Below are 25034 nucleotides of genomic sequence, written 5' to 3'. Positions count from 1 at the left end.
GTAAATAAGTATTCATGTAAGTGAATGCATCGACAGGATGCAAAGCACACAACAAAACATTTACTACTCATGACATATGTGGTAGTATAGAAATGTTGTGAAAATTACACAAGAAGTGATTAACACATCAATTTCCACAACATCCATGTGTCCGCCTAAGACACTATGCCTACTAAGATTCAGTCAAAATATCTCAGATTCTAGCACCAATAATGTCATAATGAACAAAATTTGACAATAATATATGGCAACAAGCTTATCATGGTATGCATACGTGAATTTTCAAGAATAAGATCAGCCAAATATCATCATTAAAATAGTAGCAGCTTTTACACTCTAGCCTCCCTTGTACTGTTCATCATCTTTTATATCTATAAAAAAAAATTCGTTGTTCAAAAGAAAAAAAGAAGCATAGTAGCAGCTAATTACAATATACAGAATTGCCACTAAGTAAAAACAACAAAAGACTCAACTAATCCCATAAGAGTCGCATGCTTTTGAAACACTTTAGGAGCCAAACTTTTAGTTAGTGGATCAGCCAACATTTGCTCTGTAAAAATGTGTTCAACATTTATGTAAGACGCCATAATTTTCTCTCGAACAAACAAGTGCTTTGTGTCAATATGTTTAGTGCTTGAAGAGCTCCACTTTGACTTTAACTCCATTTCCCATGTTTACCATCAACTCCCTGTCATTTGACTAGGAATTCCTGCAAGCAATTGGTATTATGAATTGTTACCTTAGTATCTAGCTACCAAAAAACTAAACAAATCGAGTTAGGATTGAGACAACTTTGACAAAAACACAAAACAACACGACAAAAAATACTATGACACAACATGATACAATGCCCACCCGTAGAGAATGTCATGTATTTCCATCCAGTCGACTAACAGTCCAATAACAGATGTGGCCCAATTTTCTAAAATAGACGGGGTACAGTGTGATTTATAGCATAAAAGGGATAATAGTATAATTTAAATAAAGTCGAGAGGGACACCCAAACACTTACACAAACTCTCCTACATCATATGTGAGCCCCCACACATATTAGAGGTATGTAATATGTGTGAACCCCATAAGTGATGTGAATGAATTTGTGTAAGTGTTTGTGTGTGATTGTTGTAAGACTGTTACCCTAAAACTTTCCCTTGAATCGAAAGTAGGAAAGGAAAAATTATATTTTTGTGGATAGAGAAGGGGAGAGTGAAGAGACCCGTGCCTAATTTTATTTTATTTTATTTTATTTATTGATGTTGTTATGTGCAATTGTAATTAGATAATTTTGTGAGCAAAGTTTTATTTATTTATTTATACGTATGTGTATGTTTGGTTGTGCGGGCTCGAGTTTGCGGCCATAAGATGAGAGTGTTGGGGGCCCACTTTGAATAGCTTTCACAATTAGTTGCTAATCATTCTTATGGCACATGGGTCACAATTGAAATACTTATTAACTAATAGGACTTGAGGGAGTACCTAAGCAACTAGTAGGGTATGGGGTGTAATTTTTACACCTAAAAGGCTAAATGGTACCCGATTCCCCATTTTTTTCCTTCCTTCTCATTTTTCTTTCCCTGCGTCTTCTCTCTCTCTCAAACTCCCCACAAACCCTCATTGTTAACTCCTTAATCGGAGCCCAAAATTCGAGAATCTCGCATAAAAGCAAGAAACAAACGTGATCTACGGACAGAGGGCTACACATTGAACCAAACGAAATCTAAATCAGCCAACTTTGGAGTTCCTAGCAATTTCGCCATTTTTGGAAGTTTCTCTCTCTTTTGAGGTAGGGTTTTCTACTATCTACTTTAAAATGCAAGTAGTGGGTTTGGGAACTAATTATTTTCATGTATTCAAGTAGTATACTGACCTATGGAAAGAAAAGCCCTAATATAATCCAAGTGTGTATGATATATGTGTATCTTGTAGTGATCGTGGTTTTGATGGGGGGTTTTGGTGATCTTCTAGCAAGAGGTATGAGATGTCTCTGTTTTCTGCAGAGACCTGACTTTGCACGAATTTTTAAGAGCGTCAATCAACCTTCAAATGATCTGATTTTTGGACTGATTATTCTCTTTATTATCTACTATGGGTGTGATTTTTCGTGAACATGACTCATTTGGAGAAAATAGATCAAATCCAACAAGTAGTGGTAGCCTGTTTTTCCTTCCTGCGAGCTGTCAACTTTGAAACGACCTTATTTCTTCTACAGTTCACATTTTTGAGTGATTTTTGCGCACAAAGCTAGAAAAATGTCTTAGCTTTCAAACCCAACTGGTCTTATCGAGTCTGATGAAGTTTTGAGTGAGTTCTGATCATTTTTCGAGGACTGGTTCGTTCAGGACCAGCACTGATGTTCCTTTCAAAAATGCGAAAGGTAGACCTTCCTTTGCACATCTGATAGTACCGTTACTTTCCTAACAAAATTTCGCATAAGAGGGGTGAAGGAGAGGTTCATAAAGTGTTATATTCTATTTTATAGGAATTTTTAAATGAGGAGATACTGCATGCTGAGTTTTGGGCAGAATGAACGTAGGATGCACCCTAGACTAACTGGAGTCTTGTGACAGCTTGCTGGACTTGTTCTCAAGAATTGGTGCGTAAATGCAAATGTGATATGTGAGTATGTTTGAGTAAATGAAAAATGTGATTTGTGGGTCATTGTTATACGCTTATAAGATGTTTGACGTAAAGCGAAAAGAAGAAGAAGAAGATAAACTCGTGCTTGTAACTAGACACCATAGCTTATGATGATTGAACTTATCTTTACCTTCTTACTTTGTTTGATATTGTTTAATCTCGATGTTTTTATTTGAAGATAGACATTGATGGATGTAGTGTTTGATTGGGGGCATCGAGAACATTATGCTTATGGGTATTTGTGATTCCTATTGTGAGGTTATGTTTATTCCTAGCTTACTTGAAACTTGAAAGCAATATCGTGGGTGCATAGATGAATTGTTAATATCTTGTAAAAAGCACATTTTATTTTTCTAGTGTCAAGTCTAGTAATGGGTAATGTGTGGAAGAGTTGTCTTGAGTCTCTTGACTAAGGAAAAATGATGAGGTACATTTAAGCCTAATAGCTTGCACTCCGATGTTTGGATTTCTTTGGGTTTTGTTAAAGTTAAGAATTTGAGAGTTGAATTTACCTATATGTAGGGTTTGGATGATTTGGAACTGTTACTTCTTATGTGGGCTCATGAGCCAAGTATTGGCGGCCGACTTTGCCATTTTATGCTTATTGTGTAGGTGGAAATATATCATGACTTTATGATAAGTTTATAATTGTCTAAGCGAATTCTAGATTATGACTTTGTTGAAATTATGATTAGTAGCCCGAGAAATTGGTTGTGAATTTGGGATGCATCTTAGAATGGCTCCTGGGGTGAGTGTGTCGGTCTATAACTCTTGTGATTTTGGATATTTGAGATGAGCTCAAGCTCGGTTTGGTTATGACTTGTTACGTGGTAATTTGGATTTGCTATCGTATTGTATCGGATTATTTTTATTGTTATTTTGGTTCGACTTGAGATAAGCTTTCTTTCGGTTTGGTTTGGGTTCAGTATTTGAAAATTTGGAGTTATAACCTATCGGATTGTTTGTTCATTTTTATTATTTGGGTTTGATACATAAGGCGTAAATGTTACTATGTATTCATTAGTTCTTTGGCATGAGGTATTCAATTGTTATCTTTTGGGTTTATTAAAAATCGTAAGTTTGCATGTACTTATTTACAACTCAAAGTGTTAAAAAGGAAATAGAAAGAGAACATGTTGGTCTTATGCAAGAAAGGTAAGGGCGCTATGTATTTAATAGTTCTCATTTGGACTTATTAAAAGGTAAGGGCGCTATGTATATAATACTAGTTCTCATTTGGACTTATTAAAAGGACAGTATCATCCGCTGGCAACTTGTTTTATGTTTGAAGGATTTTGGTTCCATTTTATTTCGGACTTGGTTTATATTTACTACGTATTTTGTTGAGCAGGTAGAATTTTGAGTTTAGTAGAAATGGGTGTAAGTGTACAGGCATTCATATTTTTAGGCATGTTATTTGCATCTTTTAGTTTCTAGTAGAATATGTGTGGGCGGTCGTGCTCACCCCTACCATACAGATTCGAAGGACAAGGATAAGCTTCGATGGACACGGTGGTGGAGCTAACTTTCGTGTTTAGACGAGTTGATCTAAGTAATGTTTTTGTAGGCTTTGATGATTATCTTTTGACTACTTGTATATATATTTTTTACTATGGGCATTTAATGATAAGTGCTAGATTCTACTCTAGAAATGTTTTGCTATGTTTTTTTTTCTTAGCAAATTGAAAAAAAAAACTTGTACTTTATAGTGTAGGTGAATTTTTTAAGAATTAAGTTGGATTTTGGTGCCTCAGTGGCGAATTGAAAATTTTGAAAGATTTGGAAGTGGATTACTTGTTGCTATTATCTTAATTTTGGTTGGACTTATAATTCAATGCATGATGGAATGAAAAGAAATCGGTTTTTTTATTGACTTGGTGATAATATTCTTTTTATTGTCCATAAAATGATATAATCGCTTTAAAACAGATTGGGTCGTGACAGAGAGAATGGAGAAGTCAGAGAACAGCGACCGATCTGAATCAGCAGAACCGATACTTCCTTGCACCCACCGCGACACAACCACCAACCAAATCAACCACCATCACCACAACAACCCCCCTAATTCCTTCCCTTCGTCATCGCGACGGCCTAGCTGGCCCACCGTCGACGGATCTCTCGGCCTGTCGGAGGAAGAATCGACTGCGTACGCCCGAAGGTTCTTCAAGTTGGGATTCTTTCTCCTTCCGTTTCTTTGGGCCGTCAATTGCTTCTACTTCTGGCCTGTCCTCCGCAACTCCCATTCCTTCCCCCTCCTTCGCCGCCGTAAGTTCCACCTCCGCACACATTTTATTTTATTTTTGTTATTTATAACTCACATGTTTGGACTTACGCGCATAACGACTAATCTTTGAGACCCACCTTCAGAGAGCCCAATTAAAGTCGGAGCTCGCTTATGTGTACCTTCACTAATCTTGGGGCCCACTTGCTGGAGCCCAATTAAAGTCGGAGCATGCTTATGAGCACCTCAACTAATCTTGAGGCTCCGCATGCGGGGATCCCCTTTAAAGTCGGAGGAATTGCTCCACTAACCCCAAAGGAATTGCTAGCAAGGTTTCGAACTTGAGACCGGAGCAAACCCTTAGGTCTCAAGCCTTGACCACCATGCCAACTCCTTGGGTAGCCCCACACACCTTCTCTATCGTTTTATATGTACTTCACACGTATCTATTATACCTGTATATCTCGTATCTACATTAACATTTATGGATTTTTATGGATCACTTGTCAGACCACTGCCGACCCTTGACTCGTATTTTTGCTCAAGTTTTCTGAAGTTTTAGCAAATGCGTCATTTGGTATGAAGCAATCGAAAGGAGAAATTCAAGTCGAAGCATAAATATAAGTAGAAGCTTTGTTAGAAACATTTGAGAAAGAGAAGTAGCCTGTTGAGTAAAAATTGGAGGTCAAAAGGGATTAAAGGTTTTCCTTAATTGGGTAAAACTCGTTTTGAGTAGTTATAGGTCCAGGAGTGGAGCAATGTTTTGGGCGGCGTATATAAATTGTTTTAATGTGGGTTAATATTTTAGTAAAGAGAAGGCATGCTCTAATCCCGAACCTAATATGGTTTTTGTTTTAATGTGGGTTAATATTTGAGTAAAGGCATGCTCTAATCCCAAACCTAATTTGGTTTTCATTTTCAAAGTTTCACCTTTGATGCAATTTGTGTTTTAAAACTTTTATATTGAGAATATGAATTGTGCTAGGAACGTAGCATTTCAGACAGTGTTAGTAGTGGGGAGATTACAGAGTTGATATTCTTGTACAATTAGGCATATAAATTCAAGAAACCATCCACTATTGAGGAAGATGATTATATAGATTTATGCAAGGAGAGATGGCATCGCTTTTGAGGTTTCAAGGTGCACCTGATAGGAATGCCCTTGCAGGGGCATGAAGCTTATTTGTCATGCCATGCAGCTCTGGGCGAGAGTATTCGGTTAAGACTTAAGGCTAGAAAGCTAAGAAGAACGGACACTAAAGAGATGGTGACGTTTCTGTGTCCGACACCGGCACTCCTCAGAAACGTGCCTGATACTCTTATTTGTGTCCATAATTAGAAAATAAAATTCTTAACTTGGACGTGTGCCCAACACTTTTTGCAAGGTGTCCTACACTTGATTTGTTTTTACGACAAAGGGGGAAAAAAAAAGTGTAAACAACACTTCTTAGATGCTTGCTAACATGTGATTATAAATAAATAAATAAATAAATATATATATATATATATATATATATATATATATATATACAGTCATTTTCAAATGAGGAGGCCCTTATTTTATTTAAAATAAGGACCTCTCCATTTCTCCCATTTTTCAATCGAATTTCAGTGATCCGAGCCGCTCAATGTGTTCAGAACGTGATTTAAAGAGTACCCACGAGGAATCAGCAAAAAAAAAGTCCAGGAAGGGCTTCATCCGAGCAGTTTTTATTTGAACCGTTCGATAAAAAACAAACAAAAACTGCTCGGATGAAGCCTTTCCGGTCAATTTTTTTTTTGCTGATTTCTCACAAGTACTCTTAAAATCACGTTTTGAACACATTGAGCGGCTTGGATCATCGAAATTCTATCGGGTGGGAAAAAGAGGTCCTTATTTTATTAAGTTAAGGTGGTCCTTAGGAGAAGGGAACTAATATATATATATATATATATATATATATATATATATATATATATATAGTATATTGGAATTTGCAATATTATATGCAAAGTTGGAAAAATAACAATGGCTATGATATAATATTTAAATCCACTTGAAATTTGAATTGAATTATTTAAAAAGATTTGTTGAGAATTCCTTGTCATGTTGTTGCCCTTATGTAGGGATTTTTTGAATCCTATGTCAATCTAGATTCTTCATAACTTATTGTATCTTATCTACTTTTGAAATTGGACATAAACTTATGATGATATATTTATGCGTAACACTCATAACAGTCTATTTGGATGTATAAAATTGTGTGTATCTCTACTTTTTAGCAAAATAATGTATCCGCATGTCTAAGTCCTGACGTATCTATGTCCCGTGTCCTATATGTGCTTCTCAGACGGAAAGTATAGTCTCTTATAAGAAGTTTGGATTTATGCTTAAGAGGTCGTAGCTATTTTTATTTTCTGTGTCGGCTAACATAGATCATTAGGTTTTGAAAAGTCTCCGTGGAATTATATGATAGTCCTTCAAGATTTGATGTCATAGGCTTTGGATTTATTGAAGCGGTATGATAAAAGGGATGTGTAATGGAGCTATAACTGTTGCCGACCTGCAACACTTGAGTAATCATTGAATAAAAATGAACTACATACTGCTGCACCCCATGTAACCCATGAATTACGCGTGGGCAGTTAGCTTTTCCTTTATCAACAACGGTTTGGGGACTTCTTTGTTTCGTATCGCAGATTTCATTCAATGGCATCCTTTTGCATCGCTCCACCATTGACGGAGCTCTTTGGATGGCCACACCATCGGCTTAGTATCACAAGCATGTAAGGTCGTGGCTGCCTCTCAGTCACTATATGGCAGCTCAACACCTCAGGTTTGCCTTTTGACATTGACGGGGCGTTACCTGTAAGTAATTGAGGCGTGCCAAGTCTTAGACACGAGTTTACAGGTGCTTGATAATTCTGCATGTTTACGCAGACTAGGCACATGATAGTTGTCCCTTAAAGTTAAATGCGTCTATACTTGGTTAAGTTTCAAGGTGCTTTCAGGGTTGTGATAAGTCTAGACTCCAAACAACGAACATCATGCCTAAAAAACTGCACTACCCTTTCAATGCTGACAACGATCTATCACAGTTGGCCCGCCCTTAACCTCACCTCGTGAGAGAGCAGCATCTTCATAGTCTTTTAAAAGATCCATGTTTTGTGGTGCAATACTTCTCGTCATTTCTCATGGGGCATGCCCTTGGACTATCTTGTTGGCTTAGATTTGGATATTCTGGTCTTTTCATATTTGGACTTTACCCCAACAGATTATAGGAGGATCTATGTGGCTTTTGAGTTGAGTGTTTTTTGGAGGAAATGGTGTAGAGCATTTTCATATGGTGATACAGATTGAATTTTTGGCATCTAGTCAACTGAGTTCTCGAAGTACAAAAAAAGTCCACCATTGAGACATACTATTTGGTTAAGAGACATACGCTTTGCTTTCTATTTTGGCTATTTAGGATTCGATTTGGTATCAACAATTCAATTTTGGTTTCCACAGCATTTGAAACCACAGCTTTCACCTTCCGAAGAGAAAAGAAAAGTAAAACCCCCACAATCATGTCATTTAAAATGAATCAGGTAGTAAATTGGTATACTAGAAAATTGCATCGGTCGTGAAATGACAAACCAAACCAAGCTTTATGTCTCAATCACTTGGGGTCGGCTACATGAATCATTTTCCTTCATTGAGCTTTGTCAAAATTTCACTTGGGGTCGTTAAATGACAAAACCCATAAAATTTTATACTTATACCATCTCAAAGCTTTTTCTTTCTTTCTTTTTCTATTTTGTCTCACAATTTTGAAAAACCCTGGACATTGTTGAAAAAAGATGGTTATATATTATGTGGCTAAAAAACTGTCGAACACATCACTCCTGATTGATTGAATCATTTACATTTTTCGGATCCATTTACTTTTTTGTCCTCCATCCCTTTATTTGACTGCAGACGGCCCTGGTCTTTATGGACTTTGATCCACTTTCTATGCCTTTAACCTTCTAGGATTTTAACGAACTTTTTGCAGATGTAGTTGGATCAGCAATTGGTTTCACGGTGTTCGCAGCTATCATCTCATCGTGGGCCCTCACATTTTCCATTGGAGGGGAGCGTCTCTTCGGCCATGTTTGGGATGACTTGTTGATGTACAATGTTGCTGAAAGATTTGGGTTGACAGGTTGGATCTAGTTGCATGCCTCCAGTATTCATATGCCTGTGATGTCGTATCTGAAGAGTTCTTGTATATTCATTCCCTGAAGCAATATACTCATTTGTACCTTATAATGAAATTGCGACAATAGTTAGAAACATATTTAACTTTGCCTGAAAGGGTACTGGACAACATGAACACGAGTTTCTATCCCGAAAATGTCTGAATTCCTTGAATTCTTGATAGCGTCCAAACCGAATGTCACAAAGCTAGCAAGTACTAGTTCTTGTTTTAAAAGGTTTTGTTGGAAATTTGAAATAAGGTGATTATTTGTGATCTACTTCAATTTGGCATGCTATACTCTAAAGTGGGGGAGGTCCGGGCAATGTGATTCCTGTGATGTGAAACACCTTGGCCTTGGGGGTGGTAATTCATCTGGGATTATCCTTAACAAAGCTAAGATAAATTTAATTTCTGCTGAGAGCTGTGGCACTCTGCTTCTAGCCAATGCTCATGCTGTGTTTGGATCATGAAATTGTAGAAGGATTTACCCAGGAAATCTAAGAAATGCTTTGTATGCTATTGGAAAATCAAGATACATTATCAAACAGCACAGTTATTGAGATGCTTCTGAAATTCCGAAGCAAATAACAACTAAGTTAATGGTTCCTTTTCTTCTATCATTCTAGAAACCAAAATAAGTATTTATTTTTTAAGAAGCTAATTTTAAATTCAAAAATCATGTGTTTGAGCAAAAAAAAAATTTAACAATATGGATTTTGTTTAATAGATCTTATTGAGATCTTTTAAACGGTGCAAAAAAGATTGAAAATTTATTTTTCATTTACTTTATTTTTTAGTTTGAAAATGTGAAATAAGTTTATTTTTTAAGAAGATTTCTGGAATGGATTGTGTAAATATTTCTGATAAATACACTTACCATCAAATTAAATCCAACGCTTCTACATATATATTTTTATTTAGGAAGCAGAAAAATAACTTGCATTAAAACAAATTAAGAAGTCTTTATATTTAGCCAAAACATGGGCTTTGCGAACAACTTGCTTCGGAACTTTTGATTACCCAATTTTCAAATACCCTCCAATATAGATGTAAAGTAATAATGGCTAAATTTTACTACCATTTCCTCCTGCATTACCATTCATTGTTCAACTATCATGATGAAACAAGAAGTGATTCGGTCAATGACCAATATAAAAACAAGTCCCCTAACATAGAATAGATTAGGTTAAACCAATGGCGAAAAAAATATATAAATAACCAATAAGAAAAATAAAAACATTTACTATTTGACCTTTTTTAAAGTTTACAATGCCTTCTTTTCAGAATTTGGTCTGATTTTTAAATATTTCCCATACTCTCATTTAAATAACTCAAAAATAAGGAAATTTTCCAACAATCACAAAATCTCCAAAGGGCGAGAAAATAAAAAATCGTGCTTTGCAGTTTAAAGAAAATTTGCTGTAAGTTTTGCTACTTTTTCAACAATCTCATAAAAATATCAAAAATTAACAAAGTTTGACCTTGAAATGAGAAAATAACAATTAAACAAAGAAAACAAAAAATTATTATTATTATTATCATTATTATTATTATTATTATTATTATTAATCATTGATGCTTTCTTAAGCTAGATCTATTTTTCATTGGCTCTTTTTTTTTTTTTTTGCTTTTTCTTATTTTTTTCACTTTATTTCACCTTTTAATTCTTTTCTTCTGCAAATTTGGGAGTCAACTACAAAAGAAAAAAAAATCATCTTTAAATTGAGCAATAAAAATTTGATGCGGTTAAGGATCGAGGTATGCATGTTGAGCATGTACACAAGACTAGCTAAACACCCAAGTTTACTTTATATACCTATGCAAAGTGAGAAAATCATGGTACACCAGAATCGGTAAAGTGCAAGGTAAAATACATTTGAACTTTTGGGTCGGTATATTTCCCGAGCCACTGTTCATAGCATTCACTAAAATATAATTGTTTCTCTCTCCTCCTCCTCCTCCTCTCTCTCTCTCTCTCTCTCTCTCTCTCTCTCTCCCCCGTTCTTCACTTATCTCTTTCCTCTTCTGCTATTTCACTCTCTCTCTCTCTCTAAAATCCAGCACCACCAACGCAATCGATTCTGCATACGACTTGATCCGGAATCTAACAATCGTCACCCGAGCATTTCCATCAACACCGAGTTCCCCGGCGTCGTTTTCTGGCTCACCACCATGAACCACCACCAGCGGCGGCGTAGAATCTCCAGACCACTACAAAACGCGCAGATCTCGATGCGGGTGTGCAGCTTCATCTGGGAGTTCAGTTCACGTTGAGCTACTATGGATTTCCCCAAGGATCCGACGCTGACTCGTGAAGAATGATCGAAACTTATCTGCAAACCCTAGCCAAAGTCGTCGGAACTAGGAAGGCCAGTTTGCCCTCTTCTGTCAACTGTTCATTTATTATAATATCAAATAAATAGATATACTCCGTATGCATTATTTTATCTTGTTTAATGGGAATGGAGAAGAGGAAAGAGAGGTTGCTGCAGTGTGGAAGGGAAATTTGGATAGGTAAAGTAAAAAAGGTGCTTTTTGGCCAGGTAGTTTACCTATTGTTGATGTACATGCTCTAGCCACCTATTTTTCTTTTAAAAAAGTTTTTATTTTATCTTCCTTAGAGAAAAGTTTTTTTACTCTGCTAATCAAAACTTATTACTGTTCTAATTTGGCTCATTTATAGCAATCAGGGAAAAATGCACAATTTTGAATGAAAAAACTATAGATGTGCTTTTATTTTATTTTATTTTATGTAATCATCTTCTAGAGACTTTTTTCAATTACATATGTAATGATCCGCGTCATTTGACATACTTAGCATTAGCCTCACTACATGGTTCAAAAATTATAACTCTACTTGATAGCATATGGTAGGCATTTCTTATACAATCATTCTACAATCACAAACACTTACACAAATTCAATCACATTCACATTGGGGCCACACACATAACACCTTTAATGTGTGTGGACCCCACCAAAAGATGTGAGTGTGTGTAAGAGTTTGTGATTATTATTTTTTCAAACAGAAGACCAAACCAGTTCATTAATATCCGTCATATGGCAACTATAGATAATTCAATTACAGAGCAAGCCATACAACGGCAACTGATAACCAACTAAAACAGAGAAATAGAAAACAACTGCCGGTCCAAATCCTAAGACGACTCCGTTGAACTCCAAAGCATAATTGAATACTCCAATATGGAGCCATTACATAAGCAGGAGCCACTACTTGCTTTACACCGAAAAATATATGGATCAGCAAACGTGGAACATGTATACAGACACCAGACGCATCGGGATGACGGAGCCATTACATAAGTGTTTATAGTTGAATAATAATTATTTCTCATATAGTACCAATCAATATTTCCATATCTAACCGATGTGAGACTAGGAATGGATGTCACAACATATATTAAAGTATGAAAAATTATGCGTGATTTAGATTAAATACATAGTAATATTAACTAGGGAAGTGATTTTGGAACTCTATTTTTTTATGATAGCATTTCAAAACTTTTCTTTTAGTGTAAAAATTACACATAGCAAGACACACTAAAAGACAAATTTTAGAGTGCTATTATAAAAAAGTGAAGTGTCAAAATCATTTTTCAATTGACTGATTGTAACATGGTGTGGTAACTAGAAGTTCATAATAATTTTTGAAAGATTACTCGGAAATTATCCTGAATTTCTAAATCAATAGTCCAAATTCACTTAAAGTCAATCTAGACCAACGATTTTCAAATTCAAGATAATTTCAGGTAATCTTTCATAGTACCTAGAATTTCCCTCGGGATATATTCTGCTCTTTCTCAAAGCGTTTTTCATTGTCTCGATCTGGGTATAGAGTTCAAACAATTAGATACGGTAGGTCCGCCAGAAAAGTTGAGTAGTAGGTTTTTTTTTTTTGAAAGGCAGTATATAGGTAGGTTGACATTGTCATCAATCAAGTAGAACTCACATCTGTCTTTGACTTGGAAACGGTACACTTAACGAGGAGTAATTTGCGAAAAGCATCAAATTCTAGGGTTTCCTCTGTAATCCTCCCCCCATATATCCAACTCCTTCGCGATTACAAACTTCCCAAACTCGAGCGGGTACGTACCTCTCTCTCTCTCTCTCTCTCTCTCTCTCTCTCTCTCTCTCTCTCTCTCTATATCTCTGTTTGCAATTTTCCATGCTTAATTTAGATGCTTAAAGGCCTAGCAAATAACCACTCCTTGAAATGATTATTATGATGTCTGATTGAAACACCAGCAGGCAGCAATGAATCAGTGAAACATGAGTAACCATTTTGGGGGGGCCCTGAAGCAGTTGCGTTCTGGGTTTTTTACCCAGGGCAGTGGTGGTTCTGATTTGATCTTTGTGGTCTCCTGAGTCATGCCTTTTAGTGCTTTTGTAGTTGCTTGCTGTTGTTGAATAAATTCTGTTTTGCCAAATAAAAAAACATAATACTACTTTTCATTTCAAAGTCATATGAACTAATTGTGGGCTTAGTAACTGTTTCTTTAAGCTTAGTGATATCTAATTGTTTCCGATTACGAGGAAAATTAGTTTTAGTTGTCATTAAACCATCTTAAGTAGTTAAGTACTTTCTGGCTCTGCCAATGATCATGAAATACGATTTAAAAGTGCACGGAAAAAGAAGGGTGTACCCAATGCACAAAGCTCATGCATAAGAGGGGTCTGGGAAAACACAGTGTTACAACATCGGTTAAAATATAAAGCAATCACATAGGCGTATGTTGTGTGTATGTATTAAGTTGTGTGTGTTTTAAGTTCTTGTAATGTTATCTATTTAATTTCGTGTACAAAAAATATGGATATCACTAGTTTTGGTGAGCAGAGAGGGCAGAGAGGCTGTTTTTGAGAACCTAACCTGTGTCCTTCAAGTCAAAATGGCACAGCTCTAATACTGCGCCAGATCCGCCCTTCAAAATGCTCGAAAGCAATATGAAAATTGGATATAGCAGAGTGTGTGTCAACATGTAACTGTTTTTTATATAGGTATAATTCATGCTGCTATGTCCCTTCGTCACATAATTTCACGTGTGTGAGTGTGAAAGCGACCTACGAGAATGTCTCTAAACTACGGATTGAGAGCGAAAGTGGTCTACTCTATGAGGATTATGTGGATTAGGTAAGGACTCTGGGTTCTTATACTTGATGCTCAGTGCAAGAACGAGGCAACAGATAAAAACAAGTGAATGAAGCTGTTCTGATTTCTGAAGCCCACTTGTTGGAAATGAGCACCACTTGTTTGTTGAAAAGCTTCTTCAAAAGTACACCCTCCATCCCATTTTGATAATCCCTTATTCCTTTTTGGGACGTACTAAAATATATGTCCACCTTCCAAAATTAACTATTGAAACCTAGTAAAATTTCATTATTACCCTGATATTTGAATTGAGTTATTACTATCTACATGAGTCTACAAAATGGGACTCTGCAAATGGGACGGTGGGAGTTGTTTTTCTTTCCACCGTAGCTCACTCTTATCTCACGTGTGTACTTGTGACTGTTGTTGTTCTGGGTGTCATCTAACAAGTTATGTTATGGGGTTGTGCAGTTTTTTATATTTCTGTGGTGATTGGTCTTGAGCACAATGGTGGTGAAAGGAAAAAATAGATTCTAAAAATGCGGTTTGCTGACTTGTTGAGTTTTTGTGGGAAAAAGTTGATGAGATGGAGCAAACTACGTAGAATCAGTCATCCTGGGATCTATTCTTCATTCACAGTTGGTATTGGTAAAGCTCTTGTCTTGCCTATCTAACTCTCGCATATTGATAGGTGAATTCTATTTAACTACTGGGTGTGTGGGGAATGCCTGAAATTAGTTCAAATCTTATCTAGTCATTTTTATTCATGCTTTATTGTGCTCTACGTGATGTTTCAAGTTTGTAGTTGGAAAATGATAGCGATTTTACTGATCATGTGTTGCAGGCTTCACATAAAGCGTTGTTGGAGAAGTTATATGGGTGTGCGATATTTTAGATGGTACAACATTACAGTGTTGCTACCATTGCTGTTTGTATTTTGTTTGCATGAAGTGGAACATGTCACAAAAGAACACCTTTACATAATATCCAAGGACTTTTTTCATTGCCTTTTTAAAGTATCAACCATACTGTCCAGCGGCCGGACTGACTAACTAATTCAGTTATACATCTCTTATGCAAATTATAGCTTTTCGTTAAAATCTTGATGTGAATTTTTTTTTCTATTTAGGAAGAGCTGTCGAGGGGTTTCCAACTCGCTCAACCTTTTCTACTCTAGAAGCATTCAGCAGTGTCATTGATAAGGATGTTGGGAAAGCTAATTTGGCGAAGGACTTAGCATTTCTAGTTGACGAATCTTCTAATCTTAATGAGACAAAACCCAAAACCCGTGTCGAGCTTAAGAGGTTACTTGAACTCCGTATAAAGAAGAGGGTGAAGGAGCAATATATTGATGGGAAGTTTCAAGACCTCATGCACAAGGTGGTTGCCAATCCAGAAACTCTTCGGGATGCTTATGATTCTATTAGAGTGAACTCAAATGTTGACTTAGCTTTGGGGGGTGACTGCATCCCTTTTGAAGCCTTGGCAGAGGAGCTCTTGTGTGGCTGTTTCAATGTTAATGCCAATGCTTTCTCTATCTCGACAAAGGGTGCACAGAAAGAAGTACTTGTCCTTCCTAATGTTAAGCTGAAAGTTGTTCAAGAAGCCATTAGGATAGTTTTGGAAGTTGTTTACAGGCCCCACTTTTCTAAAATCTCGCATGGTTGCCGAAGCGGAAGGGGGCATCTCTCGGCCTTGAAGTACATAAGCAAAGAAATCTCTAATCCGGACTGGTGGTTTACATTGCTTATCAGCAAAAAACTTGATACTTATGTCCTAGATAAACTTGTTTCCACAATGGAGGTTAAGATAGAAGATCCAAGCTTATTTGCTATCATCAAGAGCATGTTTGATGCCCAAGTACTCAATCTTGAGTTTGGAGGTTTCCCAAAAGGCCATGGTCTTCCACAAGAAGGGGTTTTGTCGCCAATTTTAATGAACTTATATCTCGATCTGTTTGATCGTGAATTTTATAGAATCTCAATGAAATTTGAAACTTTAGACATGGGGTTTGATAACGAACAAGATGGTTCCCACTCCAAGTTGCGCAACTGGTTTAGAAGACAGATGAAAGACAATATCATTGAACACAATGGTGTGGAGACATCTAGGATCAAGGTACATTGTTGTCGCTTTATGGATGAGATGTTTTTTGCCGTTTCTGGGTCCGAAGATGTAGCTCTTGCTTTCAAGTCCGAGATGCAGACTTACTTGGAGGGTTCTCTCCTCTTGAGTGTTGACAAGCAGACAGAAATATTACCGTGTATTGATCCCCATGGGATACAATTTCTTGGCACTTTAGTTACAAGAAGTGTTAAAGAATGTCCTGCAGTAAGAGCCGTTCACAAGCTAAAGGAAAAGGTACAATTGTTTGCTTCACAGAAACGAGAGTCTTGGGATGCTGGGACACTCAGAATAGGGAAGAAATGGCTAGCTCACGGGTTGAAAAAGGTTAAGGAATCCGAGATCAAGCATTTAGCTGATAATGAATCTCTTTTGAGTCAGATTTCCACATTTCGGAAAGCTGGAATGGAAACGGATCACTGGTACAAACTCTTGTTGAAGGTATGGATGCAAGACACCAATGCCAAATTCATTGATAGTGAGGAATTCATCTTATCAAAGTGTATTGCTGAACCATCGCTGCCCCAAGAACTAAGAGATTCCTTTTATGAATTTCAAAAGTGTGCAGAAGAGTATATTTCTTCTGAGACAGCTTCACTTATTGCCCTTTTGCCTGATTCTAGCTCTTCGACTGAATCTGTCACAATGACCGAGATTATTGCTCCAGTAAACAGTATAAAGAAACGCCTCTTAAGATATGGGTTGACAAATTCCAAAGGATTTTCATGTACATCACGCATGCTTATTTTACAAGATAGCAACCAAATAGTGGACTGGTTCCAAGGGCTAGTTTTGCGATGGTTTAGGTGGTATGGTGAGTGCCAAAACTTCAATGACATAAAACTTATTATCTGTGATGAGGTTAGGAAGTCTTGTATCAGAACACTGGCAGCAAAGTACCGAATACATGAAACTGAGATAGAGATGAAATTTGATTCAGAATTGAGCAGAATCCCATCAACCCCAGAGTTAGAACATGAGCTGGCAAATGAGAAATCAGATTCACAAGCAACTGAATGCATGTATGGAATTTCTTACAGTGGCTTGTGTTTGCTGTCCTTGGCAAGAATAGTGAGCCAATCAAGGCCTTGCAATTGTTTTGTTATGGGGTGCATGGCTGTGGCACCATGCGTTTATACAATTCACGTGATGGAGAGACAGAAGTATCCTGGTTGGAAGACTGGGTTTCCAAGTTGTATCCATCCGAGCTTGAACAGAAGGCGAATTGGCTTGTGTAAGCAACATTTGAAAGATATGTATCTCGGTAGTATATCACTCCAATCTATTGATTTTGGTGCTTGGAAATGAAACTTATGCGATAAAGATGGTCTTGAAGCTGCACAATGCATTGCCTATTGATGCTTCAAGTATACTAATTTACAAGTATCATTTCGGGATGATTGATGATTGATGAATCTGGTTAATCTTCTTGTTGAAAGAAGAGACTCCTGCTACATTTGTAAGCATCCTGGCTTTGTTACTCAGGTTGTTAGATTCAACTTCGTGATATGTATTTCAGCAAAATAAGATACCTTTAGTTGATTTTTTTGCAGTGATTTACAAAATAATGTTTCTTTGCATATCACCTGTTAGGTATGTCAAAATATGTCTATGCACTTCTATACTTTTTGGGCTTTGGCTTTCAATAAATTTCTGGACATAAAAATTAACGCAGGGCAGCCTTCGGGAGTAATGCGATTCTTGACTTGGTTTTGGTGCGAAGAGCTGAAGAAAAGAATTTCATATTCACCAAATGACATTGCAGAACACGCACTTCGGAAAGTTCTTCCAGTGAAATGCTATACGGCAATCTCGTAGAGCATATTACAAGATTCTGTTGCCTCCAATATTAGTGAGAATGGGTAATTCAGTTTCTTTTCCTTATAGCAGGCTTACGTGTAGTTAGACTAGTGTATACGATATCTTGAACTCTGGTGCGTACCACTGGTACATAGAATAATGTTTTTTGTATAGTGTTCACCAAACCAAAAGTGATAATGCCAAAATACAAAAGAGAGAGAGAGAGAGAGAGAGTTAGATCCAAGCATAGCCATAGATGTGGAACTCTTTTGAAATAGGTAAGTCAGACTTTCTGGACGACAGGTTCGTAGCGTTTCGGAATCGTAGCAAGTGACATCCTCGTTTCTTTAAACAAGATGAATTCTTATCATTGCGCTGGTCATGCAAGTGCATCAAGTTTCTATGCACACCACCCAAAACTATCATTTCTTTTTTCTTTGATTCACTCGTTAAGTTAAATGTGGATCAAAATGCAAGATTCTTTTCACATCAGCCAAAACTTGCATTTTTTCCCCTTTAATTCACTCGTTGAGCTAAACGTGGATCATTATTGTTTTGGTCATTACAAGGCTCTTCCCGACAATGATTTTAACCAAGTAATCTATTTAATTATATCACAAGTAGGCTGGATCGGATCTAGTTTTCATGTTTTTGGTATTATTAATCTGTGCAAAATAGATTTGTTTTCCCCGTAATATTTAGATTTGATGTTCAAGTACCATAAATGCTACTACTAGGAATGGTGGCCAAGTAACCATAAATGCTAGGGCTAATCAATTGAAGAGTGCTTATATTCTACTGCAAACAGATTGTGCAAGAGTCCCATTTTTTAAAACTTTTGCAGACAATTTTGTTGTTTGACATTCCCGGTTCTCTTTCATTCGCAGTTCGCTTGTTGCAGATGAAACTATTGGCTACACGCACAAACAAGAAAATAAGGAAAGGTGGGGAACTGTTGATAAATTGGAAGTAAATAATGCTCTTTGAGATAATTTGGGCAGAGATGCAGGGCCTTTCGACTGCAGAACAGGGGGTATGTTTTAGTTATGATTTTTAGCGAACACCTAGCAGAGAGTATGTCTTCCTATATATCTATGAGGAGAAATTTCTCAAAGTTTGTCAAGGCTTCATCAATGTGATATTAGGTGCAATCAAATTGTCATTCATTTCGAAGATTAACATGGGAATGGGTCATGATACCAACTAGGGTATGAAATGGAAATGATTAAGGCTTTGTTTGGTTGTGAGTTTAGTTTAGTTTAGTTTTGGTAGTGGGTGGAGAGAGAAATAAGGTAATGATTGAAGAGAGAAGTAATGATTGGAGAGAGATAGAGAGAGATGAGAAAGTAATAATTGGAGAAATATGGTAATGATCGGAGAAAGAAATAGGGTAATGATTAAAATCTAAACTAAAACTAAAAATGAAATAGCAACCGAACACTACCTAAATTTTCCATAGTCTGTTTTGAAGTGAACATTGTTGATTGCCCAATTTTTAAGGAACAATTATCTTCGCATTGCTTTGATGCTAAACTTAATTCTATACAGGCCCAATTTATCTGTGAAGAAGTTACTTCCTCGTGAACACTTTGTTGAAGTTTGTCCCACATTGGTTAATTATCTCCTCCAAACACTAGTATATGAGCATGGGCGGTCTCTCCACTCATTGCCAAATTGGTTTTGAATTGGATGCTTTAACATGGTATCAAAGCTAGGGTTCGGAGAATTTGTTCCCCATTGTTTGTGCCATTAGTGCATCGTTGTTGGTTGTGATCCATGTGTTACGGATCATTTGTTTAACCCTCTACGTGCGAGTCGGGGGTCGCGCCTGCGGGGGAGTGTTGGAGTTTGTCCCACATTGGTTAATTATCTCCACCAAACACTAATATATGAGCCTAGGTGGCCTCCCTACTCATTGCCAAATTGGTTTTTGAGTTGGATGCTTTAACATACTTCATGCAAAAATGATAGCTCAGTTTGTTCCCAATCGCTCCCATGGCAGTTGCTCCCTCTGTAACTGGCATTTCTCTTTTGAATGCAACATAAAACCCATTCACCTGTATCTGAATTCCTAAATAAACAAAAACATCGGATAAACGTACTTACAATTGTTTATGAACTGGTAAGTGAAATTGAAAATTCCTCTCCTTGTGCAACATGTATCGTTGAAACCACAGCTGCACAAGTGATATTACTGAATTTCCAAATTAGTCTCGACTCCAACTGGAGCTTCACCAACGTAGAACTCCAGATAATTTTACTTATGGATCTTCCATTTACTAACAGATTCATGTAAATCACAAGAGTTTAATGGAGAGAGAGAGAGAGAGAGAGAGAGAGAGAGAGAGAGATTCTGTCATGGAGTTCCAATGCATCAAATGGATAGAGGTCGTGATTAGGAATGATGTTTGGATTGGAAGGTAAGCATGAGTGTGTGACGCCTTATGATAGGATTGTTGGGTCGAATCCAAACCTGGAGGGAGGTTCCATCTCCCATGTTCTCCATATGAAGGAAGAAACCAGAGAAACAAAAGGTAAGGTTTAAGTGAAAATTGTTATGGTAGGGTTTAGTTTCCAAATTTAGCAAGCATGATGAGTTATGATCAAGTGTTGGGCTATGTTGCTATTTATACTTATTGAGGGATGATTGTAGTTTGAGGATGAGGCTCCGACAGGGAAGTTGACGAGTTTTGTACTTGGACCTACCATAGAAAAAAGAAAGTCCTTTCTTTAATCTTTCGCTATTCAACGTGCCTGCTTATTAGCATCATGCATATCTGTTCTTGTTTTACATCTTGTATACAAGTTAATGGCTTGTTTTGGGTCAACATTCTTCTACTTAGGGACAAGGATAGCATTCAAGAAAGATGACTCTCCGAAAGACATCACGTTCAAATACAAGTTTGGGCTCTCTCCCTCAGTTGTGATTAAACATAAAGAAACTGGGGGAAATGACGGCTTTGTCTGGGGAGGTAACTGTTTAGCATATATTGTGGGAGAGTTGGAAAGAGAAGTTACGGACCTATGAATCTCCTTGCTAATGAAAGTTCCATCTGTCATTCGCAATGGATCTTGGAGATGGTCTAAATTAATCATGCTTATTATGGCTCATACTCATTGTCCTTTCCAAACGTAAATCTACTGAAGGGAATAGAGTTTGGATTCCTGCCGCAAATTGAGTCTTTTTCCTGTCAAAACTGCATGGATTGTTCTTTGGGGTAGTACTAGTAGAGAGAAGGTCCCTTGATAGGGTTCTTCTATTTGCAAGTTGTCGCTTGCATAAATAGTCTACCATGGATAGAAGCGAATGCTAGGAGTCTTTAATGCAAGGCCTCTTGTCTGTTTGTATTATGACCATTGATAAGGATTTGAGGGAAAAGATTAGCCCACAAACGTGTAGTGGACAAAGCTCATTCAAATTGGTTTTTGTGCTTAGATAGGGTCTAGTTCTTGGCCTTTAGTTCTTGTGTGTAGCTCTTTTGTTTTTGAACGTAATGTTGATACCACATGGTTGGTTAGTGGGAGACAAAAGGTGTTTTCTATAATTCATTTCCGCTTTTTATTGGCTTGTGACATCATAGAAGATGGTTAGGAGAGAAACCATAAGCGAAAGCATTTTCCTTGACAATTGCATGGCCTCTTCCCTTCCATTACCAAGTTGATGAAAACAGCACCTTAATGTAGATTCTTACATCATTCTCTTCTTAATTTCTCTCTTTCACTTCTACTCTCCTCCCCATAAACCCCTTCACTAATCCACAAATTCATAGTCAAAACCTAGCAAATTTTGAACATTTTCTACACTATATTGCTGGTAAGAGCATCTCCAACTGCCTTATTTTTTCTTCCTTTTTGCCGCTTAGTCGAGCCAGACCCTAAAAACACTCACCCAACTGACTAGCCTCCCACCTCGGCAAAACCCCCTTTGCTATAGTAACTCACCACAACAAATGAGTTAGGACCCCTTGCCCCTCTCTCTCTCTCTCTCTCTCTCTCAGCGTTGGCTCCGGTGTTGTTGGCTCCAACGTCGTTGATACTGTGCACGGTTTTGTTGGCGTAGGTTTGATTCGTGCTTAATTTTTGTGAGTTTGGTTCCAATTTGACAATTTCTGGATCATTTGTGGGTTTGATCGTTGGATATTGCAATCAGTAATGGATTTTGTTTGGGTTTGCTTCTATCAAGTAGGTGCCAAAATCTATGTAGCACCGACACTCCAAAAGGGCGCTGTGTCCACGTATTGGACACGGGGACACGCCCAAATACGTATTGGACACGCCACGTGGCGTGTCCAATAATTTTTATTATTTTTTGATAGGGAACACGGCTGGGGGCACACCGGGGACACAACTGGGGGTCAAAATGTAATATATATATTTAATTTTGAGGGGTTAGTATGAAATGATTCAAAAATATTTGGGTTAAACTGTAATTATGCCTTTATTTGGACCATGGTAATCTTATACATTCATATAGGACATGTCTTCATTAATAGACATGGAAGAAAAGAAAAAATATATGTATTTATACAGAGGGCTTCAGCTACGGACGCTCTTAGAATGCCAAAATGCGGACTTTGCTTCCTAGCCGTTGGATCTTATCCAACGGCTTAGATAAAGGGGAGAGATGCGCGGGTAAGAAGGGATCATGGGTTGGGTAAAAAACGTTCGCGGGTCATCCGGGTCTTCTCAGTCGGATCCTAACAAAATCCCAGTCCCCTCACTTTCACCCGTTCAGCGTAGACGAAGAGAGAGAGAGAAGAAGAGAAGAGACGACGCCAATGAAGACGATGACCAGATCGAAGTATCTCACTCGAACCAGAAGAAGAGGAACAACAAGGTACCACCAAGCGCTCTCTCTCTCTGGATTTTCGGCGATTTAGGGCTTCGACCCAAATTTAGGGCTATGTTGGTTCGAACTAAAAAGCCCTGTTCTCTCTCTCTCTCTCTCTCTCTCATTAGGGCTTTTTTTTGTTCGAACCAGATCTGTTTTGGGTTTTGATGAATTTGGTGATTTCTGTGTGTGTATTAACTTGTTTCATCTTTCTCTCTATCTCTCACCAGAAAATTTGGGAAAAGGTTTCGAACCAATTACGAAGAAGACAGCCATAGAATTCTAATTTTGCAAATAAAAAAAATCCTAATTCTAATTTTTCAAATAAAAAAATCCCTAATTCTAATTTTTTTTACATGAATTCTGGTATGGTGTTAGGGTACGGTTTCATTTTGATTAGTATGACAATTACTGGAGAAAAAGAAAACAGACGCACGGTTGAGTTGGTTATACTCATCTGTCCTTTTCATTGTTATTATTAGGAGAATAAGACTTGTTTGATGCAAACCCATGTAGCTATCTGGTCTAAATTTGCTATAATTAGAACCATCTTTGGAATTTTGTTGATTTTGGCATAAGGCAAATCTCATGATTCTGATGTTGAAGGACTTGGAATTTTTGTCTAATGGACAAAATGTATGCAGAGTGGAGATGCAGTAGTTAGCCATAATTGTAGTAGTTTTAATCTTCTTCTTATTTTGACTCTTCCAAACTATGGTGGACACTGTATGCAAACCTGCCCTTCTCAATTGCAGTATCTTCATATATGTACTAGTAGGAGACTAGCTGCAGATTACATAGACGTCTTCTTCTTCCTCCCATTTCAATAACATAAATGAAGGCCCTCCTTGCAAATGTGGGATACCAACGCCTATAAGAACTTTAAAAAACAGAGGCTAATCAGGCTTGCGTTTTTTTTTTTTTCAGGCTTAGTGAGCTTATGCAGGTCTGGCTATGGGAATTTCAGAGGCTCGGTTAAGAGTAATGTTCGAAGTGAAGTGCTTCAAGGAAAAGATCAGCTAAGTTGCTTTGTTTTGAATATAATAAACCTGGTAGGGAAGATGATCATGCTAACTGGGTTTCTTTTGTGACTGATGGTGCTTGGCATGTGGGCACACAGATGAGAGCGGCTGCTTGGTTGTTGGATGTTGTAAATCAAGCTGTTATGTGCTTTGCTTCCTCTGCAACTGCTGTTGAAATTAGAGTAGGTTACTGGTGTTAGAGTGGGCCATTAAGGAGAAGCTGGAGACAATATGCATGCATCAAAACGAGTTGCTCGCTCTTTGTGCACGGTTTAATTGATCATAGTAGTGCTCCTTTTTGTGTTAAGCAGCTTTTTCTGATTTTTGTTCTTTATGTTCCAGGTTTAGTTTTGTAAAAGTTGTTAAAGTTCCAAGACACTGGTTAAGTCTGCTCATAATCTAGCAAGGGCGGCCTTACCACGTATGTTGTAATGTTGGTTGTGTGGCTTGTTTATATATGCATTGAAATTTGGTCGAAAAAATTGGTTGACTAATAGAACAGGTTACCCATCATAAACTTTGTTTCTTTGGCACAATTACTAGTAATATGAGAAAAACAGTTCCTTTGTATTTCAAAATCATATCCTGTTGTGATGGAGAAAGTTCTCAAATTTCTTTTCAACGAAATTGTAAAGTTGTGACTCCTACTAGATCCTTCAACTTTGCTATTTCCTTTTTTTCCCTTACCAAATACAATGATCAGGTAGACTGCAGGTTTTGTGTACATGGTTGTAAATCTATCACCTTTTTCAAGCTACATTTAATGGTTCATTTGGCAACATAGCACCTGAAGCAGGAATGTTCTTGTATGGACTAGGGGCATAACTTTTTTTATTATTATTATATTAGGTCATAACACTTTTTCAAAAATGGCATAACAAACCACTCGGCATAACACTTTTTAAAAATGGCATAACAAGTGCTATGCCATTATTACAAAAATGACAAAACATAACCACTTGAAGGCATAACAAAAAAACCTTTGGGAGGCATAACCGGTATGCTATGGTGTCCCCTCTTGGTTGGTAGACACCATAGCATTTGCCTAATAAAAGATGTCATTCCCATCTTTTATGGATGGGAATGACTT

The 25034-nt window shown here is 37.3% G+C and overlaps 2 protein-coding genes across 8 annotated transcripts in view; both read left to right on the top strand.

The window, feature by feature from the left end:
* The window catches only part of LOC131302328 (nuclear intron maturase 4, mitochondrial), a 30792-nt gene extending 6267 nt beyond the window's left edge, over nt 1–24525 (top strand). The window contains exons 1-7 of one of the 7 annotated variants that reach the window (XR_009191700.1): nt 12969–13166; nt 14639–14815; nt 15297–17776; nt 17967–18153; nt 18979–19124; nt 20935–22928; nt 23850–24525. Coding sequence is in view for 1 of the 7 variants with exons in the window: in XM_058328888.1 (XP_058184871.1) it covers nt 14707–14815; nt 15297–17599 (2412 nt within the window). In the remaining 6 variants the exon portion in view is untranslated. Of the gene's footprint in view, nt 1–12968; nt 13167–14638; nt 14816–15296; nt 18154–18978; nt 22929–23849 lie in introns of those variants that run through there. The other 6 variants (XR_009191699.1, XR_009191701.1, XR_009191702.1 and 3 more) reach the window with 6 other exon arrangements.
* On the top strand, nt 1544–9216 carry LOC131302329 (probable gamma-secretase subunit PEN-2). The gene is made up of 3 exons (XM_058328889.1): nt 1544–1783; nt 4567–4902; nt 8875–9216. The coding sequence occupies exons 2-3, from the start codon at nt 4587–4589 to the stop codon at nt 9033–9035; spliced, it is 477 nt and encodes a 158-aa protein (XP_058184872.1). The 5' UTR covers nt 1544–1783; nt 4567–4586; the 3' UTR covers nt 9036–9216.
* Nucleotides 24526–25034: the final 509 nt, after the last annotated feature.

Source organism: Rhododendron vialii, chromosome 10a (assembly GCF_030253575.1).
Source record: "Rhododendron vialii isolate Sample 1 chromosome 10a, ASM3025357v1".
Classification (NCBI taxonomy): Eukaryota; Viridiplantae; Streptophyta; class Magnoliopsida; order Ericales; family Ericaceae; genus Rhododendron; species Rhododendron vialii.
This window is presented reverse-complemented; position numbering and strand designations above follow the sequence as displayed.